The sequence below is a fragment of the Daucus carota genome, chromosome 4 (genome assembly GCF_001625215.2).
Source record: "Daucus carota subsp. sativus chromosome 4, DH1 v3.0, whole genome shotgun sequence".
NCBI lineage: Eukaryota > Viridiplantae > Streptophyta > Magnoliopsida > Apiales > Apiaceae > Daucus > Daucus carota.
The window spans coordinates 39,984,485-40,005,396 of NC_030384.2; the positions used below are offsets into that span (position 1 = coordinate 39,984,485).

The 20,912-nt window shown below is 35.8% G+C and overlaps 5 protein-coding genes and 1 non-coding gene across 9 annotated transcripts; 3 read left to right on the plus strand and 3 right to left on the minus strand.

The window, feature by feature from the left end:
- Positions 1 to 830: 830 nt before the first annotated feature.
- Positions 831 to 4,522, minus strand: LOC108219409 (protein DJ-1 homolog D-like). Of its 2 annotated transcripts, none has more exons than XM_017392845.2 (5): positions 4,363 to 4,522; positions 4,164 to 4,280; positions 3,386 to 3,826; positions 2,173 to 2,535; positions 831 to 1,116 (listed from the first exon to the last, which is right to left on the minus strand). In XM_017392845.2, exons 1-5 carry the CDS (start codon positions 4,429 to 4,431, stop codon positions 928 to 930), a joined length of 1,179 nt encoding a protein of 392 aa, XP_017248334.1. In that variant the 5' UTR covers positions 4,432 to 4,522; the 3' UTR covers positions 831 to 927. The 2 variants fall into 2 exon arrangements, with proteins under 2 accessions (XP_017248334.1, XP_017248335.1); XM_017392846.2 differs by lacking the exon at positions 831 to 1,116 and adding an exon at positions 1,726 to 2,032.
- Positions 4,523 to 4,609: 87 nt separating this feature from the next.
- TRNAS-AGA (transfer RNA serine (anticodon AGA)) lies at positions 4,610 to 4,690 on the plus strand. The gene has a single exon. It is a non-coding gene; the product is annotated as a tRNA-Ser (tRNA).
- Positions 4,691 to 4,722: 32 nt separating this feature from the next.
- Positions 4,723 to 9,832, minus strand: LOC108215777 (helicase sen1). Of its 2 annotated transcripts, none has more exons than XM_064091259.1 (8): positions 9,608 to 9,824; positions 8,713 to 9,275; positions 7,163 to 8,503; positions 6,754 to 7,078; positions 6,361 to 6,622; positions 6,044 to 6,260; positions 5,569 to 5,933; positions 4,723 to 5,224 (listed from the first exon to the last, which is right to left on the minus strand). In XM_064091259.1, the coding sequence occupies exons 2-8, from the start codon at positions 9,217 to 9,219 to the stop codon at positions 5,098 to 5,100; spliced, it is 3,144 nt and encodes a 1,047-aa protein (XP_063947329.1). In that variant the 5' UTR covers positions 9,220 to 9,275; positions 9,608 to 9,824; the 3' UTR covers positions 4,723 to 5,097. The 2 variants fall into 2 exon arrangements, with proteins under 2 accessions (XP_063947329.1, XP_017243832.1); XM_017388343.2 differs by having other exon boundaries at positions 4,740 to 5,224; positions 8,713 to 9,261; positions 9,608 to 9,832.
- A 1,830-nt stretch (positions 9,833 to 11,662) lies between these two features.
- Positions 11,663 to 13,517, plus strand: LOC108217375 (uncharacterized). Of its 2 annotated transcripts, XM_064092499.1 has the most exons (5): positions 11,663 to 11,860; positions 11,955 to 12,030; positions 12,134 to 12,306; positions 13,219 to 13,297; positions 13,342 to 13,517. In XM_064092499.1, exons 1-4 carry the CDS (start codon positions 11,742 to 11,744, stop codon positions 13,292 to 13,294), a joined length of 444 nt encoding a protein of 147 aa, XP_063948569.1. In that variant the 5' UTR covers positions 11,663 to 11,741; the 3' UTR covers positions 13,295 to 13,297; positions 13,342 to 13,517. The 2 variants fall into 2 exon arrangements, with proteins under 2 accessions (XP_063948569.1, XP_017245699.1); XM_017390210.2 differs by having other exon boundaries at positions 13,219 to 13,517.
- Positions 13,518 to 14,473: 956 nt separating this feature from the next.
- LOC108219563 (uncharacterized protein At1g65710) lies at positions 14,474 to 16,808 on the plus strand. The gene is made up of 2 exons (XM_017393067.2): positions 14,474 to 15,635; positions 15,750 to 16,808. The coding sequence occupies exons 1-2, from the start codon at positions 14,619 to 14,621 to the stop codon at positions 16,635 to 16,637; spliced, it is 1,905 nt and encodes a 634-aa protein (XP_017248556.1). The 5' UTR covers positions 14,474 to 14,618; the 3' UTR covers positions 16,638 to 16,808.
- Positions 16,809 to 16,841: 33 nt separating this feature from the next.
- Positions 16,842 to 17,976, minus strand: LOC108219564 (NDR1/HIN1-like protein 6). The gene has a single exon (XM_017393068.2). It carries the CDS (start codon positions 17,836 to 17,838, stop codon positions 17,080 to 17,082), a length of 759 nt encoding a protein of 252 aa, XP_017248557.1. The 5' UTR covers positions 17,839 to 17,976; the 3' UTR covers positions 16,842 to 17,079.
- Between the last annotated feature and the right edge of the window lie 2,936 nt (positions 17,977 to 20,912).

Here is a 20,912-nt window from a genome sequence, read left to right on the forward strand (position 1 = left end):
GAATATCAACGTAAATATGAATTAGTGGAACTTTCCACTAATATTTTTCAGGAAGATTCCTGTTGAAATTTCATATAAGTACGATATATTAATAAGACTAGAAAAAATGCATGTCAATATTTCTTTCTTTTCTGTTTTTCCTTTCTTTTGGGAAGTGAATGTCAAGTGAGATAAATTTTCTAGCTCTTTATTTCTAACATCTTATGCTTAAGAGCAAGTCCAACAATGTCCTAGCAAATGCCCTATAAATATAATAAAATAATGTGTCCTAGTGATTTAGGACATCATCTTCATATATCAACTCCAACAACATGCCTCATTATTGTGCCTTATTATTAAAATATTAATATATTTAAATTGTTATTGGAGGGAAATGAAATGGAAAGAAGAGAGAGATGTAGTGGAATGGTAGGAAATTATTTTTTTATTGAATAGGGCATGCATATTGGTGCCTCAAAAATAAGGCAATTGTTACATGTCCTAGTGTTTTAAGGCACCACTAGGACATTGTTGGAGCATTGATTTGCTTCACATGCCTTATATTTTGATTTAGGACATTAATATAGGACACTCTTGGACTTGCTCTAAGCGGACTTCAAATGTTTCCGGTGGCTGGCTTTAGCAGCCCGAAAGTCGATCAGAAACTTCAATTGCAAACATGATATGTTAAGATGTAATATTTAGAACAGTGCTGGGAAACATGTAGTATGGTATTAGCTTTGCCAATTCAAATTACTCAAATGGGCAACTAAATCACTAAACTCAACCTGGCTTACTTCACAATGAAGGTCAAAAAGACATGCCACAGGATATAAGTATGATATTTCGTCGTCACCAACATAGAAAGCCATTTTATTGCGCCTTTGGGAAGCTATCAGTTCTTCAGATACAAGTCACAAGTTACAAACACTTCACATGATTCACAGACTAAAAAGAGACCTGAATACTCAGAAGTGACATAAGCTGAGAAATAAACTCAGGGTGAGCTGGCCAGGCTGCTCCAGTCACCAAATTCCCATCAGTATAGCATCGAGTTATTGGATCAGGTTCTAACCATGTTGCACCAGCCAAGACCACGTTAAGTTTCACAGCAGGGTATGCAGTGCATTTCTTGCCCTACATGCAATTAATAATTTAGAAAACTGATAGCAGCATAAAGCGTAGACAGTTTTTGTTTTATGGAAAGCACAACCAGATAAATCAAAATTAAATAGAAGTCAAAGTCCATAATGCCTTTTCTTATGAGGAATGCCATATTAGGAGTAAAACTTTTGTATACGACATATTAATAGGCTTCAAGGTGACTAAAACAAAATCCACTAATATTTACCTGAACATCACTTCAGAAAATTAAAGGATCATTTTATTATTAGCAAAGAAATTCTCTTGTTAATTTCTTGAACAAACTCTTTCTAGTTTCAAAGGCTATTCTACAGGGTGGACATACAACTCCAAAAGAGAGAGAGAAGATATAAAACCATTAATCAGAATTCAATATATAAGATAAGCAAGCAGAGTAATTGCTAATAATCAAGTATTAAAAGGGCAAAGGCGCCCTCTTTACACTACTTTGAAAATAAAGGGTACAAAATAATGACCAATTGTGCATTACACACAAGCATACCCGCTAATATTTTTTTATTGTGCGTGTAGCTTGTGTAATTAGCCAGAACTATGGTAGGTATGGTGATTAGTGTTTATTCCATTGGTCAAATAACTAAAATCTTGTTTCAAGACTAATACATAAAATATACAAAATATATATGGGACTAATATTTACGTGCGTTAAAACTTTCTCATCAATAAATTACATAGAATTTCGAAAAAAAAATTACAAATTAACATTGACATTTTCCATATTCTGCCACTGCCTTCAAAAGCATATATATCAGATTTTTGCACTGAAGGACTCAAACTGATAAAAAATTTAGTAGCCTCTAGAAATTTTCTTCACCCAATTTCAATTTCCTCTTGTAGAAACATGTAGGAGGACTAGGTTTTGGTGTCCATACAATTACATCTCTGAGCTTATCTTCATCCAATTTCATTTTCCATACGAGCATAATACATGTAGTAAAATACATTAAGATAAGTTACGTGTAAAAAATGTAAATACTATATACATAGTTACATAAATTTTAACAGCAGTAAGGTGAATAGACTATAGAGTACCTTGAGAACACCTGCAGCTGACAAAACTTGTTGCCCATGGCAGATGGATGCTACTGGCTTTCCAGCTTCCATAAATTCTCTTACTAGTTTGAGGACACTCTCGTCCAAAGCTAAGTATTCTGGTGCTCGGCCTCCAGGAATGACAAGAGCATCATAGCTTGAAGCATCTAGACCTTCAAAACTGGCTGTTAATGTAAAAAGGTGACCAGGTTTCTCACTATAAGTTTGGTCCCCCTCAAAATCATGAACAGCTGTCGCGCATATATCACCTGCCTTCTTCTTTGGACAGATTGCATCTACATGGCAGTCAATAGCTTGAAGGGCCTGAAAAGGAACTACTACTTCGTAGTCTTCCATGTAATCCTGTAGAGAACATGCAGTCAAACAATATAGAATATTGCATATACAAAACTTTGCAATATAACAAATTTCTTCAGCTTATCAGCGTGCAGAACTCTGGACAACGAGTTCACGGGATTCTAATACATAACTGTACTCGTAAAGCTGTAAAAGCCAGCATTAAAATATTAAACAGCCATCAGTATCATTAACTGAAGTATATAATCAAATTAATTCATATGCTATATGAGTGCATTATTTATTAATTTAACGATTATAATACTATTTAAAGGGTGATGAAGATAATTACTACTGCAAAACCCTTCAACCTAACCGACTCTCTTGATCTATCAAGAAGTACAGAGATGGTGACAGGAACATTATACTGAGCATGCTCTGTATTTAAAATCATTCTCAAATCTAAACTACACACACACTATGAACAATACTAGTTTACAAAGGGTCGTAGTTTGTAGCGCTGATGAATTGACTATAGCCTTGAAAAACTTGTTAGTTGTTTGACGGGTACTGGTTTAAAGTTAATAAGCACGGTTAATGATAACAGGAACCTCAATCCCATGTGTTAGTGTTTGCATTAGCAATTTGATAGTTTAGAAACGGAACCACATTCCCTTATGATAGGTAAATCATTCCCTTCATACCTCTTGGTATTCCTATCATTCTCATTTCCATTAATCTCTATGCCTGCACAATACATTTACATCAACCATCAACAAGCCCCCCATTTTTTTCAATAATAAATATTATTATTCCAATACTAGGTCCGCATAAAATGAATATCTATTTGCAAGCACAGTTTAATAGGTTAATCTGTCCTAGCTTGAGCAAAAATAAACAAATAAAATCAACTAACCCCACAGAGGAACAAAATCCTTTTATCTGAGCCAGTTATAGTGCCTCCCAGTGCCTTGATAAAATGGTTGATGTACTCTGGATGCCCCATATATGTAGCAGCTGTAATGAGATTGCCATCAACATGGCATCTAGCCAAAGTATCTGCTTCAATCCAGTGAGCACCTGCGGAGATGAGTACCGGCTTCAAAGCAGGATACGCAGTGCATTTTCGGCCTTTAAGTATATCTGCCGCTGCTAAAATCAACTGCCCATGGCAAACAGTGGCAATCGGCTTTCCAGAATTGGAAAAAGATTTCACCAACTCTTGCACAGATTTATCTATCGCAAGATATTCTGGAGCACGTCCTCCTGGTATCACTATTCCATCATACTTGCTGGCTTCAATCTCGTCAAAATTTGCATTTAAAACAAAGTTGTGGCCTCTTGACTCAGAGTAGTTCTGCCAACATTAATAAGGATGAGAAAGTTTTAGAAAGCCTTGTAAATAAAGTTGATAAAAGGAAACTTTCCAGTTTGGTGCAATACACTTCTTATATTGAAAAAGACACTGCTTAAGGATAAATTTTATCTCCTGGTTATGCTTTCATAGTATCTACAATACATTAACAATATTATCATGATTATAGCTAATCTAAGATCTATACTTCATTTTCTTTGAAGTTACACTTCCATCATATTCATCCAATACACATAATAGTTTCAGTAGATGTACACAAGATAATAAATAGAGAGAGAGGGAGGGGGAGAGGGAGAGAGAGGGGGGGAGGGAGAGAGACCTGATACTCAGAATTTTGATGAATAGCGGTACGACAAGTGTCACCGGTTTTCTTGCCAGGACAAACAGCGTCAACTGATATACCATAAGCTTGCAAAGCTTGAAATGGAACCATCGCCTGTAAGAGTAGGAGTCCACACACATGATTATGATTCAATTAATTCCAGATTATTATATTATATAAGTGTGTAATTACTTACTTCAAAATCTTCCATGTAATCGCCGCATAGAAGAAGAACACTCTTCTTCTGAGATTTGGAGTTCGCCATTGCTTGAGCTTCACTCACTCAACTGAAGATCTAAGTTCAACTGGGGTCAAACAGATACACATATATTACTATTATCATAAGTACTGTAAATAAACACCACTCAAGTCGGTATGCCAAGATTGTGGACCGAGGAACAAGATAATATTATATATCTGTAATTTGTTGTTTTTCTCATCTGGTGGACGTGCCGGAGTGGTTATCGGGCATGACTAGAAATCATGTGGGTTCGCCCGCGCAGGTTCGAATCCTGCCGTCCACGCTTTTTGTTGTTGTGTAGAATGATTTGGGGTTGTATCTATCTGGATGCAAAATTGCACTTTTGCTATGAAGTTTGAATTGTATTTCTACAAATTTTTAAGAAAGCAAAGGTATTTTTGTAAGAAAACTACAAAATGAATCGTATTTCTAGAGGAAAAAAAACATGAATACATTACATTTCCTGTTATGGGCCATTCCCCCCACACACTGCAAAATTTCCATGGTCAATGATATAAATGTAGGTACAAAAGATGGTATCCGATAGAGTAGTCATATATATTCAGGTCTCCGAGGAGTTCTGGGATGAATCTTGGATCTCAAAACAAGAAGATATTCTTTCTACACAGTGGCAGAGTAAACATATAATTTAGCCCTTGCAGTTTGATGTCAATCTTTCGAGTATTCTAATTAATTATCATTCAAACTCATTGCAGCAAATGTACTACACAGGTGCTGCATGGGATCTGTTCCAGGTAAAGTAATCTTCCTCGCAACATCTGAGTGTACTGGCCATGTTACTGGAACCTCCAAAGTTCTGCAGCAAATGAGAATGGCTCAAACAAAATAGATTTATGTAAATATTGACAGTTGTCTATCATTAACTGTACTGCATGAAACTAAAGCACTTAGATTTTGAATTGTTATGCTCCTCAGGCACATCACATGTGGTTCTTAACCATTATTGCCACCTGGAAAGTAATATCCAGACCTCGCTCACGCAGAAAAAGAAAAACAGTAGCAAAGGAGTGCCATAGACAACATTTGTAATGACATATATCTACTTCCCACGAACAAAAATGCTTGAACCTTTGATTAATAAAATTAATGTTCCAGCTCGGTAATATTTTAAACAAATATAATAAGCAATAAGATGCATACCCCTCCAACTTCTTGAATGTGCATAGGTACATTAGATCCATATTATAGCTCCCAAATGAGTAGTCCATATCCTTTAGTAGGTTAGGTATCTTAGACAGTGGTAACATGTCCCAAACCTTCAAAACTTGAGAGTAACTTGAATGTACCTTGACAACGTCAACACTCCAAACTATATAATTCATACAATTGACCTTGCACAGCTCTACGAGTTGAGCAGACTTCCCATCAATGACAATGCGGCTTTTGTCATTGCATGGCCAGCGCAACCCATTAGAAAGCTTAGTCAAATGAGAAAGTGTTTCTTTGCGAATTTCAATGTTTTGAATATTAGACATAGATGTCCAGAAATTATTAGAGAAGCAAACCTGCAAAAGTTGTGAATTAGTGATTCAGCACATAAAACATATAGTTAAAGGGAATGCTTCTGGGCCTGAACTAAGTCCATCCAGACCAAGAAAACTGATGAACATCACACCTTCCATTTTGCCTCTTGAAAGAGTAGAGAATCTATGCTGAGTGAAACCTCAAAACGGTCAATGTCAACCAAGGTAGCTACAATAGTTTTAGCCAACCTGTGGTCATCTTGAGCATTATAATAGCACCTCCGGTTCTTTGCATCATTGATTAGATTTCTCCAAACAGATCTACTGCCTCGTAGAGTAGCTTCATTACCAAATATCCAAAGGCAATATCTACAAAAAATAAGGTAACACAAATTAATTGCACAACATAGACATGTTAATGAAGAAAACTGATTATCATTAAACCAAGGCCGCAACAGATGACACCTACCTCGCCCTAGTAAGGGCAACATTTGCTCTTTGACAATTAGAAAGAAATCCCACAGATCCGTTCCCATTACATCGAACAGTCGACAATAGTATTACATCCTCCTCACCACCTTGAAAGCCGTCTATAGAGCGGACAGTTACAGAGAAGTCACTCTTGGGATCCATACTATATCTTGTACCAAAATTCTCTTGAATTGCAACAACTTGAGCATTATATGGGGATATCACACCAACACTAAGCTTCTGTTTTGAACCAGTAGACTCTGTAAAAGAAAAATATTAGCTACTGAATAAGAAAAACTTTACATAAATTGCAGTTAAGAATTTGTGTTTCTCTTTTTAAGCTCTACATTTTTCTCTCTTCACACAGATATATCAGTTGACAAAGTCTTACCTTTAAAAAGGTTTGCAACTACCTCTGCAATGACAGCAACCTCCACCCTGTTTTTCAGGCTATATCCATCACAACTTTCCTCCCGTCCAAAGGGTATGTTAATAAAAGAGTAAGATCCATACATATCTCCTCTAAGGATATGCTTTTGATAGTTCTTTTGCCTCACATTTGGACCATCAGCAATCTGTCTATGGTAGAATTCTTTATTGGGAAATAAGCTTATTGATGGATGCATTCTATATTGAATGTCGAGAAGGTCTTTTTTGTATCCCAAGGACACCAGCCTTGTAAATAAACTTCTTCCAAACCCTGCTTCGTCAGAGGCCTTATTAAGACAAAATGAAAATTTATTAACCAACATTTGTGGCTTCAGTTGCAGCATGAAAAAAAAAATTGAGAAAGAACAAACCTGGCTTTTAACTAATGCCGACAATTGCATTTCATCCCCTACTAGTATTGCGTGACGAAGACCAGGAAGTTGGAGAGGGATGTTGGACTCACACTCTTTGAGCTGAGCAGCTTCATCAACAACTAGGAGTTCCATTGATGTAACATGCAATTTAGAAGAACTTGAAGCAGTACAGAAAAACAGGCATGCATTTTGCAAACAAAACATTCTAATTGAATATTCATCATAAATATTAGGAACAGAAATTCCAACATAGAGGGACTTGAGAATATTTAGCAATTCTTTTCTAGTTTTTTTCAGAATTGAGAAGACATTTACAAATTGCCCAACATTCATAATTTGAGCTAGTACATCCTTTAATCCTATACCATTAACTGCATCGCTATGTAATGAAGTTCCAAAAGACTCCAGCAACCTTAGAGCCGTCATCATGTTTTTCACATTGTCTAGTGATATGAAAGAAGTTGGCAGGTGAGTTAACAGATTCACGATACAAAACTTCATAAATTCTCGTTTTGAGAAAAATCTGCTTCTGAAAAAGTCCTCAAAGTTCATTACTTTTTGGTTTTGTGAAAAATCATTTTGTTTCTTTCTTCCAGACTTTGAATGTTTATCCTCCCGGGAAGGATCTTCGCGCCTCCAGTTTATCTTTTTATCATTTTTTCTTAAGATCTTAACAATAACCTCCTTCCAAACATTTTTCTCTTGAGTGTATTTTAGGCTTCTATTGCCAGGAGCACAACTCACCTCCACCTCCTCCTCATCATAGCCGTCTTCTTCATCACTTTCCTCATATTTCTCATTTCTCAGGTACAAACGGTATTGCTCTTCCGGATCTTCAACTAGACTTATTAGCGACGATAGGCAGTTTGTCCATCCAGATTTTGGAGCAAAACACTTTAGAAGAATTTTAGTGCGATAATCAAGAAATATATTAAGTAAATCAGTGTGATCGTCAATTTTCATTCGCTTCCTATTTCCTAAGAGAATTATGTCTCCTAAACCATAAGTTTCATACCCATTAGACTGAGTGACCAACCTCAACAGCCGTGCTGCAACTTCTAGTACAGCAATGTTAGTCGGAGCACAAGTAACAGTCCTGCACTTCTGTTCCAGTAGTGCATATAATAAAACTGCCACTGTCTTTGTTTTCCCTGTACCAGGAGGACCCCAAATTAGCTTGACAGAATTCTCATGACAGCAATATTTCATAGCAAAACTATTCGAAACTGCTTCTGCTTGGGATGTGTTCAGGCTGAAAGAGCGAACAGTCGGGGCTAAAATTGATGCAGTTATGCGGTAATTCCCCTCCTTGAAGCAAAAATTGCAACGACGACCAATCTGTGAGATGTAAATTTCAATAAGAAATAAAAACAAAAATTATAATCAATGGTTCCGTTAGTAACACCAAACACAATGAAAATAAAGTATAAAGAAGTAAAGAACTGCTTTAAGTATAGAAAGATGGTATCTACAATAACATTTTTTTTAACAGCACATGATTCGTTACTGCTCATTATAATATGTAAGATATAAATAGAAATTCTTACAACAAAATCATGTTGCAGCACTTTATTGATAATTTTTGCATTCCTTCCATCCAGTTGGAATTTCAACGCTTCCCATATACGAAGATTTGTCGTCAGGTTCATAAGAAATACAACAAAGAGATTTGTTGCATCCAATTTCTTGTGCATGCTTTCTTCAGGGTCAATGGGCTTTGACGATGTTACAAGTAGCACAACATTATCCTTCTTAATCTTTACCCTTTGGACCAACGCAACAGTAAAATTAGTTGCGTCCGTGTACAAATCATCGCCACATTTTGGCCTTACAACTGTAAACGCTATCAAATCTCCATAACCAGGCTCATACATATCTGCATCAAACTCAATATCTTGGTTTCTTCCAATACTTATTGCATAATTCATATTTGATGCAGGCTCAGCATCTTTGATTTCTAATACTTGGAAAGTTGGTGCCTTTGACACATTAGTGATGCTTGAACACAAGTCAGCGCGAGTTTCCTCAATGAGTGGAAAAGTAAAACTGTTCATGTAATGCAACAATGACGAAAATGTATCTGGAATCTGCTCAACCTGAGAGGAAAACACTATTGGGGTAACCACATCATAAAGTGGGAGGAAAAAAAACTTGGTTTCTCAAAAATCGAATATAAAAAAAGTAATTTTGACCATAAGCAGTCTAGTATGCATATTGACAGCAACAAACAATAGTTAGATTAAATTTGTATATGATGTTTAGTGTTACTGAACATTAATTACCCTAAAGGCGAATATACGTACACAGAAGCACACAACAGAAACACGGGAAAATGCAAAACAAGAAAATAGTTAGCACTTGGCAGTACACTTTACTAAAACAAAACTACTAGTAGAAAAATCAAAGGGCAAAATACATAATGGAGATGGGGGATTTGCAAACCTTGTGTTTATAGAGATGGTGATTGAGAATATCTGGAAGAGACCAAGAGAAGACAATATCAATTAAGCTGCTTTCTTCATCCATTTGGGACTCACTAAACTCCCCTTGTTCCAAGGCTCTCGTCGCTCAACTCATCAGTGACGAGGAGAGTTGAGGGAATTAGGGTCTGTCAAGTTCAGCGAGACAACAACAAATAAGGTAAACAAGGAGGAAGGGAAATTTTCTGTCAAAAAAAAAAAGGAGGAAGGGAATTTTATTTATTTTATTTCTATTTTATGTTTGGGTTTTGAAATCAATTTATTTTTTATAGAATTATACTCCTCCATCCCTCAGAGCAAACACTCGGGCACCTATTATAAAATATATTTTAATAAATTTTTTTGATTATTATGAATAAATACTTATTACCTAAATTTTTATTTAAAAAATTATAAAACTATATTTTATATGCGTCTTAAAATGTGTATCGAGTAATAAAAAAGTGTAAAAAATGAGAGGGACATATAGAGTGTCATATAAATAGATTTAGATAAATATTTTATTTGTCCTTAGAGTTTTGCATTGTGTTTACTTTGGATGAAATTGAATGAAAGGAGATTGAAATAAATTTTGTACTTTAAATGAGTGTTAATGAAAACAATTTTTATGATTTTCATTCCTTCAATCCCTACTATTTTAACAATAATCGTATTCATTCCAAAGATCATGTTTCTTAACCTTTGTATCCAAATCGAATGTAAAAAATTGGCTGGGACAAAGGGGTAGAATAAAACTTTGACTTAGAATTTTATAAAGCTTGTATTAGTGCACAACGTGCAATCTATCCAAGAAATTTCATCGTTCTTTCTTGGAGATATTTATGACTCATGATTAGTTTTTTATGACACATCTCAAAATCTCTAATCCAAAAAACTCCTTAAATGTCTTTTTGAAAATAGCTTTTTGAGGCCAAATTTTTATTTCAATGTGCTAGCTATCAAATACTAATGTTAGCGGATTGAATTAATCAAACCTTTAAAACACTTCACACCTTTAATTTTACTCAAAAACTCTAACTTCCAAATACGATCATAATTTTTTGGTGAGATTTGATAGTGAAATACATGATAGCTTGAAAGACTCTCACAGATGCTCAAGGGCAGTTTTTCAAAATCATGCGAGAAACTGCATTAACTAAAAGCAGTTTATGACTTTAAAAACATATTAAGCGGTCGTTTAAGCGGAGTCATAGCTAAATGCATTTCGATTTTGTACAAAACAGCAGGGATGAGTAAAACCGAAGAATGACAAAACAAACCGAACATTGTGAATGGATGTATATATGTACACCGATTTCTCATCAAATTTGAGGAGGTTCAGTGTGCAGGTTGTGTGCGAGGAATCATTTGGATAAGTTGCAAGGTTGAAATTATCCTGTCTTCAAATAAATTGTCTGATGTAATGACCTATGTTCATGTTAGTTATCTTGTCTAAAGTTATTGTGTGAAGAATAAATTTCGATTTTCGTCTTCAAAATTCGGACTGCAATAACTTATTGATTTGTCCAGATGACAGTCACTCTTTTATTATTTGACATTTACACCTGGTGGTTGCGACTATAGATTTCTCGTTACCAATCTTTAAACTGAATCTCCAAGGACATTCTTGTAGTATTACCATAAAGCTATCTGCCCTGTGGGCAAATGCTGGAACTAAATTAAACAAGATAGAAAAATAGGCGTATATATCTATGAAAATTGGACAATGTTAAGGACATGACAGATGTGCTACTCAACTACAGTAGTTTGGAATTTGGATCATGTAATAAGAACGAATACAAAGTTTAAATTCATTTGTATCTGGCAAAAACCAGAGATAATAGGACTTCTTACACCAATTAAGGAACCCTTGTTTATGCTAACAAAGTACTGCTGAAGATTATTATAAGCAGTTGCTAGCGAGTATTATAAGTCTAGAAACTGCAATTAGGACTCTGGAATGGCTAGCCCCATGGGAAATAACGTCAAGATATAAAAACAAACCAGAGGTGGCCTATAAAACGTGTAAGTAGTGGCTTATTGAAAAACATAGTGATAATCACACCTTGAAAGAAGAGCTTTCAGCAGACACTCATTGCCAATCTTTCTGAAAGACGATGGACTCAACTGGAGTTGATATGTTGCCAAAAGAATATGGTTATGTTGTTATAGTTGTTGCCATCTCCGGTTTCTTTAATTTCTGGATGGCTGCTCAAGTTGGCAAAGCCCGCAAAAAGTATTTACTATATCTGTATTTATCTCTTTCAGATTTATTTTTTCTATCATTTTAGTGAATAATGTGCATATGATATTGTGAACAAAATTTGCAGGTATAAGGTTGCTCTACCTGCAATGTATGCTTTAGAATCAGAAAATGAAAATGCTAATCTCTTCAACTGTGTTCAGGTAATATTCTCTTTTTATGTCAGCAAATATATACTGTTATCAACATGAATGTTCTAAGTATTCAAGTTTCTCATCGGGTCATTAACTGTGTAAAATGGTGCAGAGAGGTCATCAGAACTCCCTGGAGTGGATGCCTTTGTTCTTGACATTCATGACGTTGGGAGGGATTAAGCACCCTGTCATCTCCTCAGTTCTTGGTGTTGTTTATATTGTTAGTCGTTATTTCTATTTTAAGGGATATTCCACTGGCGATCCTAAGAAGCGTCTATCTGTCGGGTAAGTCTAAATAACTTCCACCTGTATAATAATAGGATATATCCTTTAATTTGGTTCTTGATAACTTCATATTTAATTATATGGTTCAGAATATATATACCTGCAAAATATATTTACTTAACATGCTATTCCGTTTACTCGTAAAAATGTACAGCTTCGCTCGTTTTAGTGTTAGGAATCTTTACTTAAACCAAATTATTTGTCTTTCACCATGTGATAAGTTGTGAAGTTCAGAAAGCAGTAAGAATGTGTTTGCATCTCGCAACAGTCACATATTATCTTCAAATATGCAATTCCTGTATCTCTAGCCTGGGCCTGGGGTAAGGAATTAAGCCAGACTTGAGGGGTGTTCTACGCAGACTTTTGCCTTGGCAACTTTGATCATCATCTAAGGTTTAGTGCAAAGAACTCAAGGATATGAGTCATATTTGTGATCAGACTTGTTAATACTACCAGGCATGCGTTCTGAAGTTCTATACAGGTTCATCTGTTCTTTTCTGGAATGGATTTTCTTTTGTGCAGAATATATGGTTTCTTCATCAAAATGAAACCTAATATTTGCATGTTTTGTTGCAAAATCAAACTTCTCAATTAATTATAGTTGCATGTAGGGACCTTGCCGCGCCTAGATGTCCAATGCTACCCATGCTTTCAAGCTTTGGGCAAACCACAGTAGAACTTTTTCTGTTTTTTTCACAAAAGAAAATTTGAGATTAATTAGTTACTCATATCTCATTTCCACAGTAATGCCATTGGTTGCTAAAAATACTCGTACATCGTTACTTCATCATATCTGGTACATTAAGAAAAAGCTTGATCCAAATCATACATTGTATTTGCAGAGCTTCTTTATGTGTAAAGCATTTCTATGGATAGACAAATTTAATCAGAATGGATTTTTCTTTTGTGCAGAATGTACAGTTTTGGGGCACTGATCGGACTCATCCTCACTGCATTTTCTTGCGGGATCAAAATTCTCATTGCATGAAAGACAGTTTTCTTTTCACTGAATCGCGCTATCCATGTTGTGCACCCACAGTTGATTTCTCAAGTTCCTGTGTTATAGACTTACTTATATTTACACTACAAATGTTACTGATACTTGGATGTTTACTAGTTTGGCATGCCTTCAAAAGGATCCCACTTATGATTTATCAATGTAATCGACAATACACAAGGGTGGATTTTATTATGAGGCTAAATTTCACAAACGAGTTTTAGCTGAATATTTTTTTGGACCATTGTCATACTTGGGAATTTCTAGCAGTTCACATGCAGGGAGTCAAATTAATCTTCCGTCGAAAGGATAGAGCCGATTAAGATATGCTTTACATTTTATTCATTCACTTGTTAATCGAACCCTATGCATACGTTTTATTTGCTGTCGTTCGAACTATACTGAATTTTCGGAAGTCTAAAGCCACTTTTGATACCTCCAATAGATGGGGTTCATGTTTTGAATAATAGCAGTTGTTTATCTTAGAATAGAATCCTTCCGGGCTTCGAAAAGCAAAGGGAATGGAATCCTACCGTTACATGTTTGAGTGCCAGACCAGACATCTCATTTTGTCCAAATCCAAACCATTTCAAACATCCTAATAAACAGTGATTAGGTAATTAAAGTCAGATATTAGTCCCAGACATTCACAAGATTCCAAACATGCCCAGAAACCACATGGATCTATCTTGTAATAAGGGATTTCTTATAGTAATGGTCTAGATTCACATCAGTCTTGTACTCTTGTCCTTTGCTGTATATAATGTTCATAATATTTTTGCTTAATTATAATGTTATATCTATGTGTTCATAAAAAAAAAAAAAGGAGTTATTCCCATGATGTTTATAATTTTATTTTCCTTGTAGTTAATATTGTAAATAACATATATATATTTGATTCGTCAAATATTCAAATAAAAATTTCAAAACTACATTTTCAAATATTCCGTAATTATTTTTACTGAAAAATCACATTGAATAATGTGCAGAAAGTTTAAATACTCAAATTCCCTCTGCAGGCTGGCATGTCTTTGTGTCTTCTGCCATATGATAACTTATTTCAAATTTATAAATAACACCAACCCTCGTAACGGCTACATTTACCACCCCCTTCAGTTAAAAATTTGAATTCCCACTTTCCCCTTTCTTACAAACTATCCGTTTCATTAATATTTTAAATCAAAACCCCAATTTGAGATTTCTTGGTTCTTGAAACACACAACACAAAAGTGCCCTTTTCAAATCTTCTCTTATCTCTTCTTCATTGTGAGATCTAGAATCAAAATCAAATCTTTCTGTTTCTCAATTCAAAAAAATGGGATCTTGTTTCAGCAAGAAGAGTGTTGCTTCTTCTCCAATTCCTCTACCTGACCCACCAGTTCAGATCCAACAGGAAAAGAAGAAGCCCCAAGAAGAGTCTTTCAAGAAGGAGATCTTTATTATTAAACACCGAATGAGCCACGAAATCGATAGGGATACTACAGGGTCTGAGGAGGACAAGAATGCTAATGTTACTCCTTCGGTTTCGGAGAATGGGAACAATGTGGTGATGTCTACTCCACTTAGGACTTCGAGTTGTACTAAAGAGGAGGTGGATGCTATTTTGATTCAGTGTGGGAGGCTCAGTAGGAGTTCGACTGGGAAGGCGGTTTCGAGTGAGGGGAATGGGATTCAAAGGGGGAGGAAGTACTCGGGTTCTAAGAGGAGTTTTGATTTTGATTGTGAAGGTGGAGATAGGAATAGAGGGAATGATATTGTTGGTGATGGGGATGGGGATGAGGAGGCGATTGCTGATCGGATTCATAGGCATAGGCAACGTCATCGTGATGGGAGTTCGTCTCCTCATGGAAGGAGGAGAAGGACTTTGAGTAGAGAAAGAGGTGGGGGGAATGGTGGTAGTGGTGAGAGGAGGGTGAGTAGGTCTCCGGGGAGGAGATCTGAATCACCGATTACTAATAGTAAGTCAGTGTCAGGGAATGCTGGTGGTGGTGGTGGTAATGGTGGTAGGCCAGGGAAATTGGTGTCGGTGCCTGCTACTGTGTCTTCTGATAAGGCTAAGAATGGTGGGGGTGTGGTGGAGGCGACGACGAATTCAGCTGCTGGTGTTAAGAGGGTTCAGGTGAAGAGGACTGTTGCATCGCCTCGTGCAAGATCTCCAGCTAGGACTAATGTTAAGGCGTCTTCGAATGATGTTCAGATATCACTTAGCAGGAGTAATTCTAGGAAGAATGAGCAGTCGCCTTACAGAAGAAACCCTTTGAGTGAGACTGATAACAAGTCGCCTTACAGAAGAAACCCTTTGAGCGAGATTGATAACAATGTCAATAATCAGGTATTCTTATAATTTTTGAACTACTCTTTAATTCCAGAAGTGTATACATTTTCAGCAGCATAGCTTATAGATATATAATGTTATTGAGTGGTGTATAAATTTGCAATACTGCAGAAACCAAGTGTGCAAGGAAATGAAAGCAAAATTTATGCTAATAGAGGTACAAAGGAGCAGCAGAAGCAGCAACTTGAAGAAGCAAAAGGAATGAATGGCAATGTGGCAGTGAATTTGATATCCTCAGGCAATGAAGGTCTTAAGCCTCAGTCACTGACAAAAAGCAGATCATCAAGGCTTTCTCGAGACCTTGATATCAATCCCGAAGCTCTATTGAATCCAAACCCCTCCTATACCTCAATGTTGCTTGAAGACATCCAAAACTTCCACCAAAAGACAGCTCCTACCCCTACCTCTGCTCCAGCTTTTTCTCTACCAGCTTGTGTCACCAAGGCCCGCTCAATTCTTGATGCAGTTGCTGACCTCAACTCGGGTACTAGTTCCAATACATCCAATGCCTATGTAGAAGAGAGAACAAGGGTTTCAGTAGCTGATAAATATAAGAGGCATGAGAGAAGCTCTTCTCTTGGAGCCAACATTGTGGAATCAAAGGTAGTTGTCAGCAATGACTTAATGGAGCCAAGCCTCCACAAGTACGTGACTGTAACACGAGGAGTGGCTAGAGAAGGAGAAGATTTGGAAGAGCAAGAATCATCTGGAAGCAATAGCTTTGTAGGCAGTCAACACCACTGGCTCTCCTCGTCCACATGGGAACCTAATTCAGCTGATTCAAATGATTGCTATACGTCTTCGAGAACATATGGCAGAGACACTGACTTGAGTCCTTTAGGATCACAAAAGCATGAATTTTCTGATGAGCCCCGGACAAGGGTAAGCGAGACTAAGAGAAATTTTGATAACCAGAGGACTGGAATAGGGCGTGGAAGACTTGGTGGTTCCGCTAAAGGGCTTCCTTCATTCCCTGCAACTGCAGCTGCTTCAACTTAAGTTTTATCAGTTAAATCACTTCATTGTTGTCATTTGTGTTGGGTTGCAAACTTGCAACCTTTGCTTGTACCTTTCATTCCTGGTATGATAATGTTATTTGGTTTGTACTTTTACCAAATGTTAATATGTTATCATGTGATTTCTTGAAATTTAACTCTTGGATTTCATTGAGTTTGGAATAAGTTCAATCTAGACTTCTACGTATAAATTATAAATCATCAGTATATTTTCTACAAGGTATACAATCAACAGACTGGTATACAGAGAAAGTGCAGACGTATAATTACAAAGTAATAAGATACAAGCCAAAAAAGAATCACTGTAATCCTCCACTTATTCTACTAAAAACCAAGGAGGAAAATATATATGTGAACTGTGAAGTGACCAAAAATCTGAGCATAAAAGAAAAGGAACCCTAAAAGGGAATAGGATGATATCAAATCTATAACCTAAACCTAAACTTACAGCTCCTCTCTGATATCCTGATAACGTTATCTGCAGCTAAAGTATCCACCACAAGCCTACACTTGACCAAGAACTTCCATTTCATTAACTTCAACTTCCCAAGCTTGATCCTCACTGGTACTCTAACCCGAACATTGAGAGGAATCCTTCCTGTTAATTGTTCCTGCTGAATTGACCTTAACAGATCAGCCGCGTTCACAGCTCTCCCTGTCAATGGCAAGTTCAACACGGTGGTGTTACGATGACCTTGGTAAAACTTTGGCCATGACCCTTCACATAGTTTTGTCCCCGTGTACCACACACTAATAGGACTCCCTCCTTCATAGTAAATCCCAATCTTCTTATTAGGATTTCTAGCTGTGACATTCACATTGAATGAAGCTGACAAGCTCAAGTCATTGTTAAGCGCAAATTGAGTAATTCGAATGCTGTCCACTGAGTATTTTGGTGCTTTTGGTCGGAAGACCAAGAAAATGACTCCAGCTAGTATGGCCAAGATGGTTAATATTACAAGAAGTACACATAAAGACCAACATAAGCACCTTGTGAAACAACTTCTTCTCTTCTTTCTTGGTATTTTTGAGCCTGCTGTGTGGGCTAGCGGAGGAGGGAAGTGCTGCACCGGATCGCCTTGGTCGGATCGTGAGGCGTCTCTAGAGACTAATGGTGCTGTGGGCTGCTGCTGTATCGCCGCCTCGGGGTCTTGCACAGGGTGAATCTTCTGATGTTCCGACATAGTTTCAGCTGTAAACAATTGAGGGGGACGGAGGGAGTAGTTCTTTTTTTCTGCTAAATGATTTTTGTTGCTATATGGTTGTAATAGAGCTTGGTACTATATAGAGAATGAGTAAAGATTGTGAAGAGTAAAGAGCAGATGGAGTCATACAAATACACAGAGCAGATGTTAAATTGAAGCTTCCTTTCATTGACTTTAACTCTTGCTTACGCGCCTGTGGAGTACAAGTATTGAATTTGTTCTTCTAGGAGCTCTGTATTCACATGCATGTACAAGTGTGTGAATGCGGTGCAGTAATTCTACATAAAACCACCTTGATTATGATTAACAACTATATTAAAGTTTACACAAAGCATTTGGAGAAAAAAAATGTTGACGATTGGTAGAGTAGTTTGTATGAAAGAAAATTAGGCATGAGAACAAGTCATGCTACCCTTTCCAACATGGAACTCGAATTGTTTTCTTCACGAATTAGCAAAATCCGTTCTTCCGTTGATTTTGTAATCATACTTTCTCGATCAACAGAAAAAAATAGTTATACTTTCGATTTTCATTTTTTTTCCCGACAAATCTAAAACAAATTTCATTAACTTGAAATAAACTTATTCAACACAATTCATAGCTGCCTATGTAACCAAGTTATTTTCGAATTGCTTAACAAGTGATATATTAAATATAAAAATTTTTAAAATTAAAAATAAATTTATGATGATTTTCCAAACAATCTAAATTAATTACATCCATATGTGATAATTTTCCATAACGTCTTTCGGTTGAAAAATTTATTGCAAAGATGAAATCTTACACTTCCCATCACTATTCCATTTTACGTCAGTTTGACGTGAGTCTTTGCAATACCCAACACATTATTTTAATCAGTCTTAATAAAAATATCCGCATAAAACAACTCCAGTTATACCGAACTCTCACAAATATATACACTAAAACCATTTTAAAAAATTAGGTATAGAAAATTGAAAGAATCCTTGTTCGAGGATGAAATTTATAAAATAAAAAAGAAGATTAAACTAAGAAAGAGGACATGCTAGCGGTGGGCAGCCACCGTCGGATTGGGGGACAAACTCGACTAACTATATGACATTAAATTCAAATATTTTTGTTTGCGTACACATTCATGTATCTAAAAATTTAATATAAATATTAAAATTTTGTGTTGTGATGGTAAATTGATAGGTCTACCCATAATGAAAATGAATAACTAATAATAAAATATTTATCTATTTAGAAGTAGATGTAATTTATAAATTATTTAAAAAATTGATGAATTATCATAAATTATTGATGATAAATTAGTATACTATACAATGATAAATAATAACCAGAACTTAAATAAATTTATTTTTTCTGAATTTTAAACTATATAACTAAAATTTAACAAAGGAGCAAAGACGACACCTTGTTAAATTATAAATTACTTGAACCCCAAAAGTCACATGGGACGCGCAAGTCAAAAGTGTTCGGTGAGATGGAAAGATCCGTAGAACCGAATGACCTACGCGTGTAAATTTCATTGGAAGATGCATTTTCCTGGTGCTAATTTACTATCGCAGAACACGATTTTTAATTTTTTTATAATTAATATCAGAAAAATTGGGACGAAAATCCATACTACGAGTAACTTTTGCTATATATAACGTTTACTTCTCTTTAACGTACCATAAGTATATATTTATATATTTTAAATTAGGAATCCCTTTCAAAAGATATAAATACCTAACCGTCTTTTAGTATTATGTAAAAGTAATATGAAGGGTTAAAATATGAGTTCATATAGTAGGTAGAATTTCTTAATCCACATTTCAACGGAGGGCAAAAGAAAATGACTGATACTTCAATAATTTACCTGCGATTCATTCCTTGGAGTAATGTCTTGTTTCGATTGCAGGACATGATTTTTTTTTTTTTTTTTTTTTTTTTTTTTTGACAAATGCAAGAAAATTTCATTAACTTGAATATAATACAGTCGGGACAAACCCCCAACTGTCGATACAACCAGGTGGTAAAACAAATAACATGCTAAAAACAATTAGATGATTTGTTTCCTGATCGTTTAACAGATAGAATTCAAAAATTCTTGAAGCAAAAAACGAAATCAAAGACATCCTAAGCGATCCAAATTGCACCAAAATCTCTGGAAACAGTAACATCGCAATTGACCATATCACATAAAAACTATTGTTAGCCCAATGTTCAGAAACACCAATCGCATAAATCGAGATTGGAGAAGTGGCACCACAGCTATCTACATGCCGGATACCAGCTATAGACTTGCCGAAGGCACCCCAGCTATCTACATGCCGGATACCAGCTATAGACATGCCGAAAGTGTAAACCCGTGAATGATGAACAATCTTTGATTGTGAAAGGTGAGCTCTTGCAATAATCACCACCGTCCCAGATTCGATACAGTTTTTGTAGATCACCAAAAATATCAAGAAACTCGTTTTCAACGGATCCAACACGAAATAAACCCAATCATGACTAAAGAAAAACATAACAAACACTCCAAAAGGAGAGACAAACCACACACTCCAAGAGGAGAGACACACAAACACCCAAAAGATTGGGTTTTATTGAAAAGAAATTAACGAGAATAAAAGATAGATAATGAAAGGGTTGGGGCTTTCCACCGGAGAAAACCAGTGGAAGCCCCTCGATTTACTTGAAAAAGAGCAAACCCTAATGGAGGAGGATTGCAGGACATGATTAATTTATCTACTAAAAAGTAAAAACAAGTCCGAAAGATGTTTTGTATGATATTCTAAATTATAATTTAGAATATTTGATTAAAAAATTTGATCCAACAATTTTAATGATGTTTAGTATGATAGGACAACCTATTCAGCCTTATTTTTAGGCATCTTTTACCTTGCATATCCTAAATTTTATAATAAAATATTATACACAACTCTGTTTCTCTCTCGATTTTATATTATCTTTCAATAATGAAAGAAATTTTTTTAATAATAAACTATCAAAAATACAGTGAGAATAAATCACATTGTTGATCATTTTTATCATAATATTTAACACCTTATTGACATCCCTTATCA

Excerpts from the sequence above, each read along its gene's own strand:
- LOC108219564 (XM_017393068.2), bottom strand. The coding sequence starts at position 17,838 with ATGTCGGAACATCAGAAGATTCACCCTGTGCAAGACCCCGAGGCGGCG.
- LOC108215777 (XM_017388343.2), bottom strand. The coding sequence starts at position 9,691 with ATGGATGAAGAAAGCAGCTTAATTGATATTGTCTTCTCTTGGTCTCTT. Across the intron at positions 6,623-6,753 it reads AGTTGCAAACCTTTTTAAAG|AGTCTACTGGTTCAAAACAG; the intron begins GTAAGACTTTGT and ends TTTCTTTTACAG. Across the intron at positions 5,225-5,568 it reads ACATTCAAGAAGTTGGAGGG|AACTTTGGAGGTTCCAGTAA; the intron begins GTATGCATCTTA and ends CATTTGCTGCAG.
- LOC108219563 (XM_017393067.2), top strand. The coding sequence starts at position 14,619 with ATGGGATCTTGTTTCAGCAAGAAGAGTGTTGCTTCTTCTCCAATTCCT. Across the intron at positions 15,636-15,749 it reads ATAACAATGTCAATAATCAG|AAACCAAGTGTGCAAGGAAA; the intron begins GTATTCTTATAA and ends GCAATACTGCAG.
- LOC108217375 (XM_017390210.2), top strand. The coding sequence starts at position 11,742 with ATGGACTCAACTGGAGTTGATATGTTGCCAAAAGAATATGGTTATGTT. Across the intron at positions 11,861-11,954 it reads GTTGGCAAAGCCCGCAAAAA|GTATAAGGTTGCTCTACCTG; the intron begins GTATTTACTATA and ends CAAAATTTGCAG. Across the intron at positions 12,031-12,133 it reads ATCTCTTCAACTGTGTTCAG|AGAGGTCATCAGAACTCCCT; the intron begins GTAATATTCTCT and ends AAAATGGTGCAG.
- LOC108219409 (XM_017392845.2), bottom strand. The coding sequence starts at position 4,431 with ATGGCGAACTCCAAATCTCAGAAGAAGAGTGTTCTTCTTCTATGCGGC. Across the intron at positions 3,827-4,163 it reads ATCAAAATTCTGAGTATCAG|AACTACTCTGAGTCAAGAGG; the intron begins GTCTCTCTCCCT and ends TAATGTTGGCAG. Across the intron at positions 1,117-2,172 it reads CAGCTGCAGGTGTTCTCAAG|GGCAAGAAATGCACTGCATA; the intron begins GTACTCTATAGT and ends AATTGCATGTAG.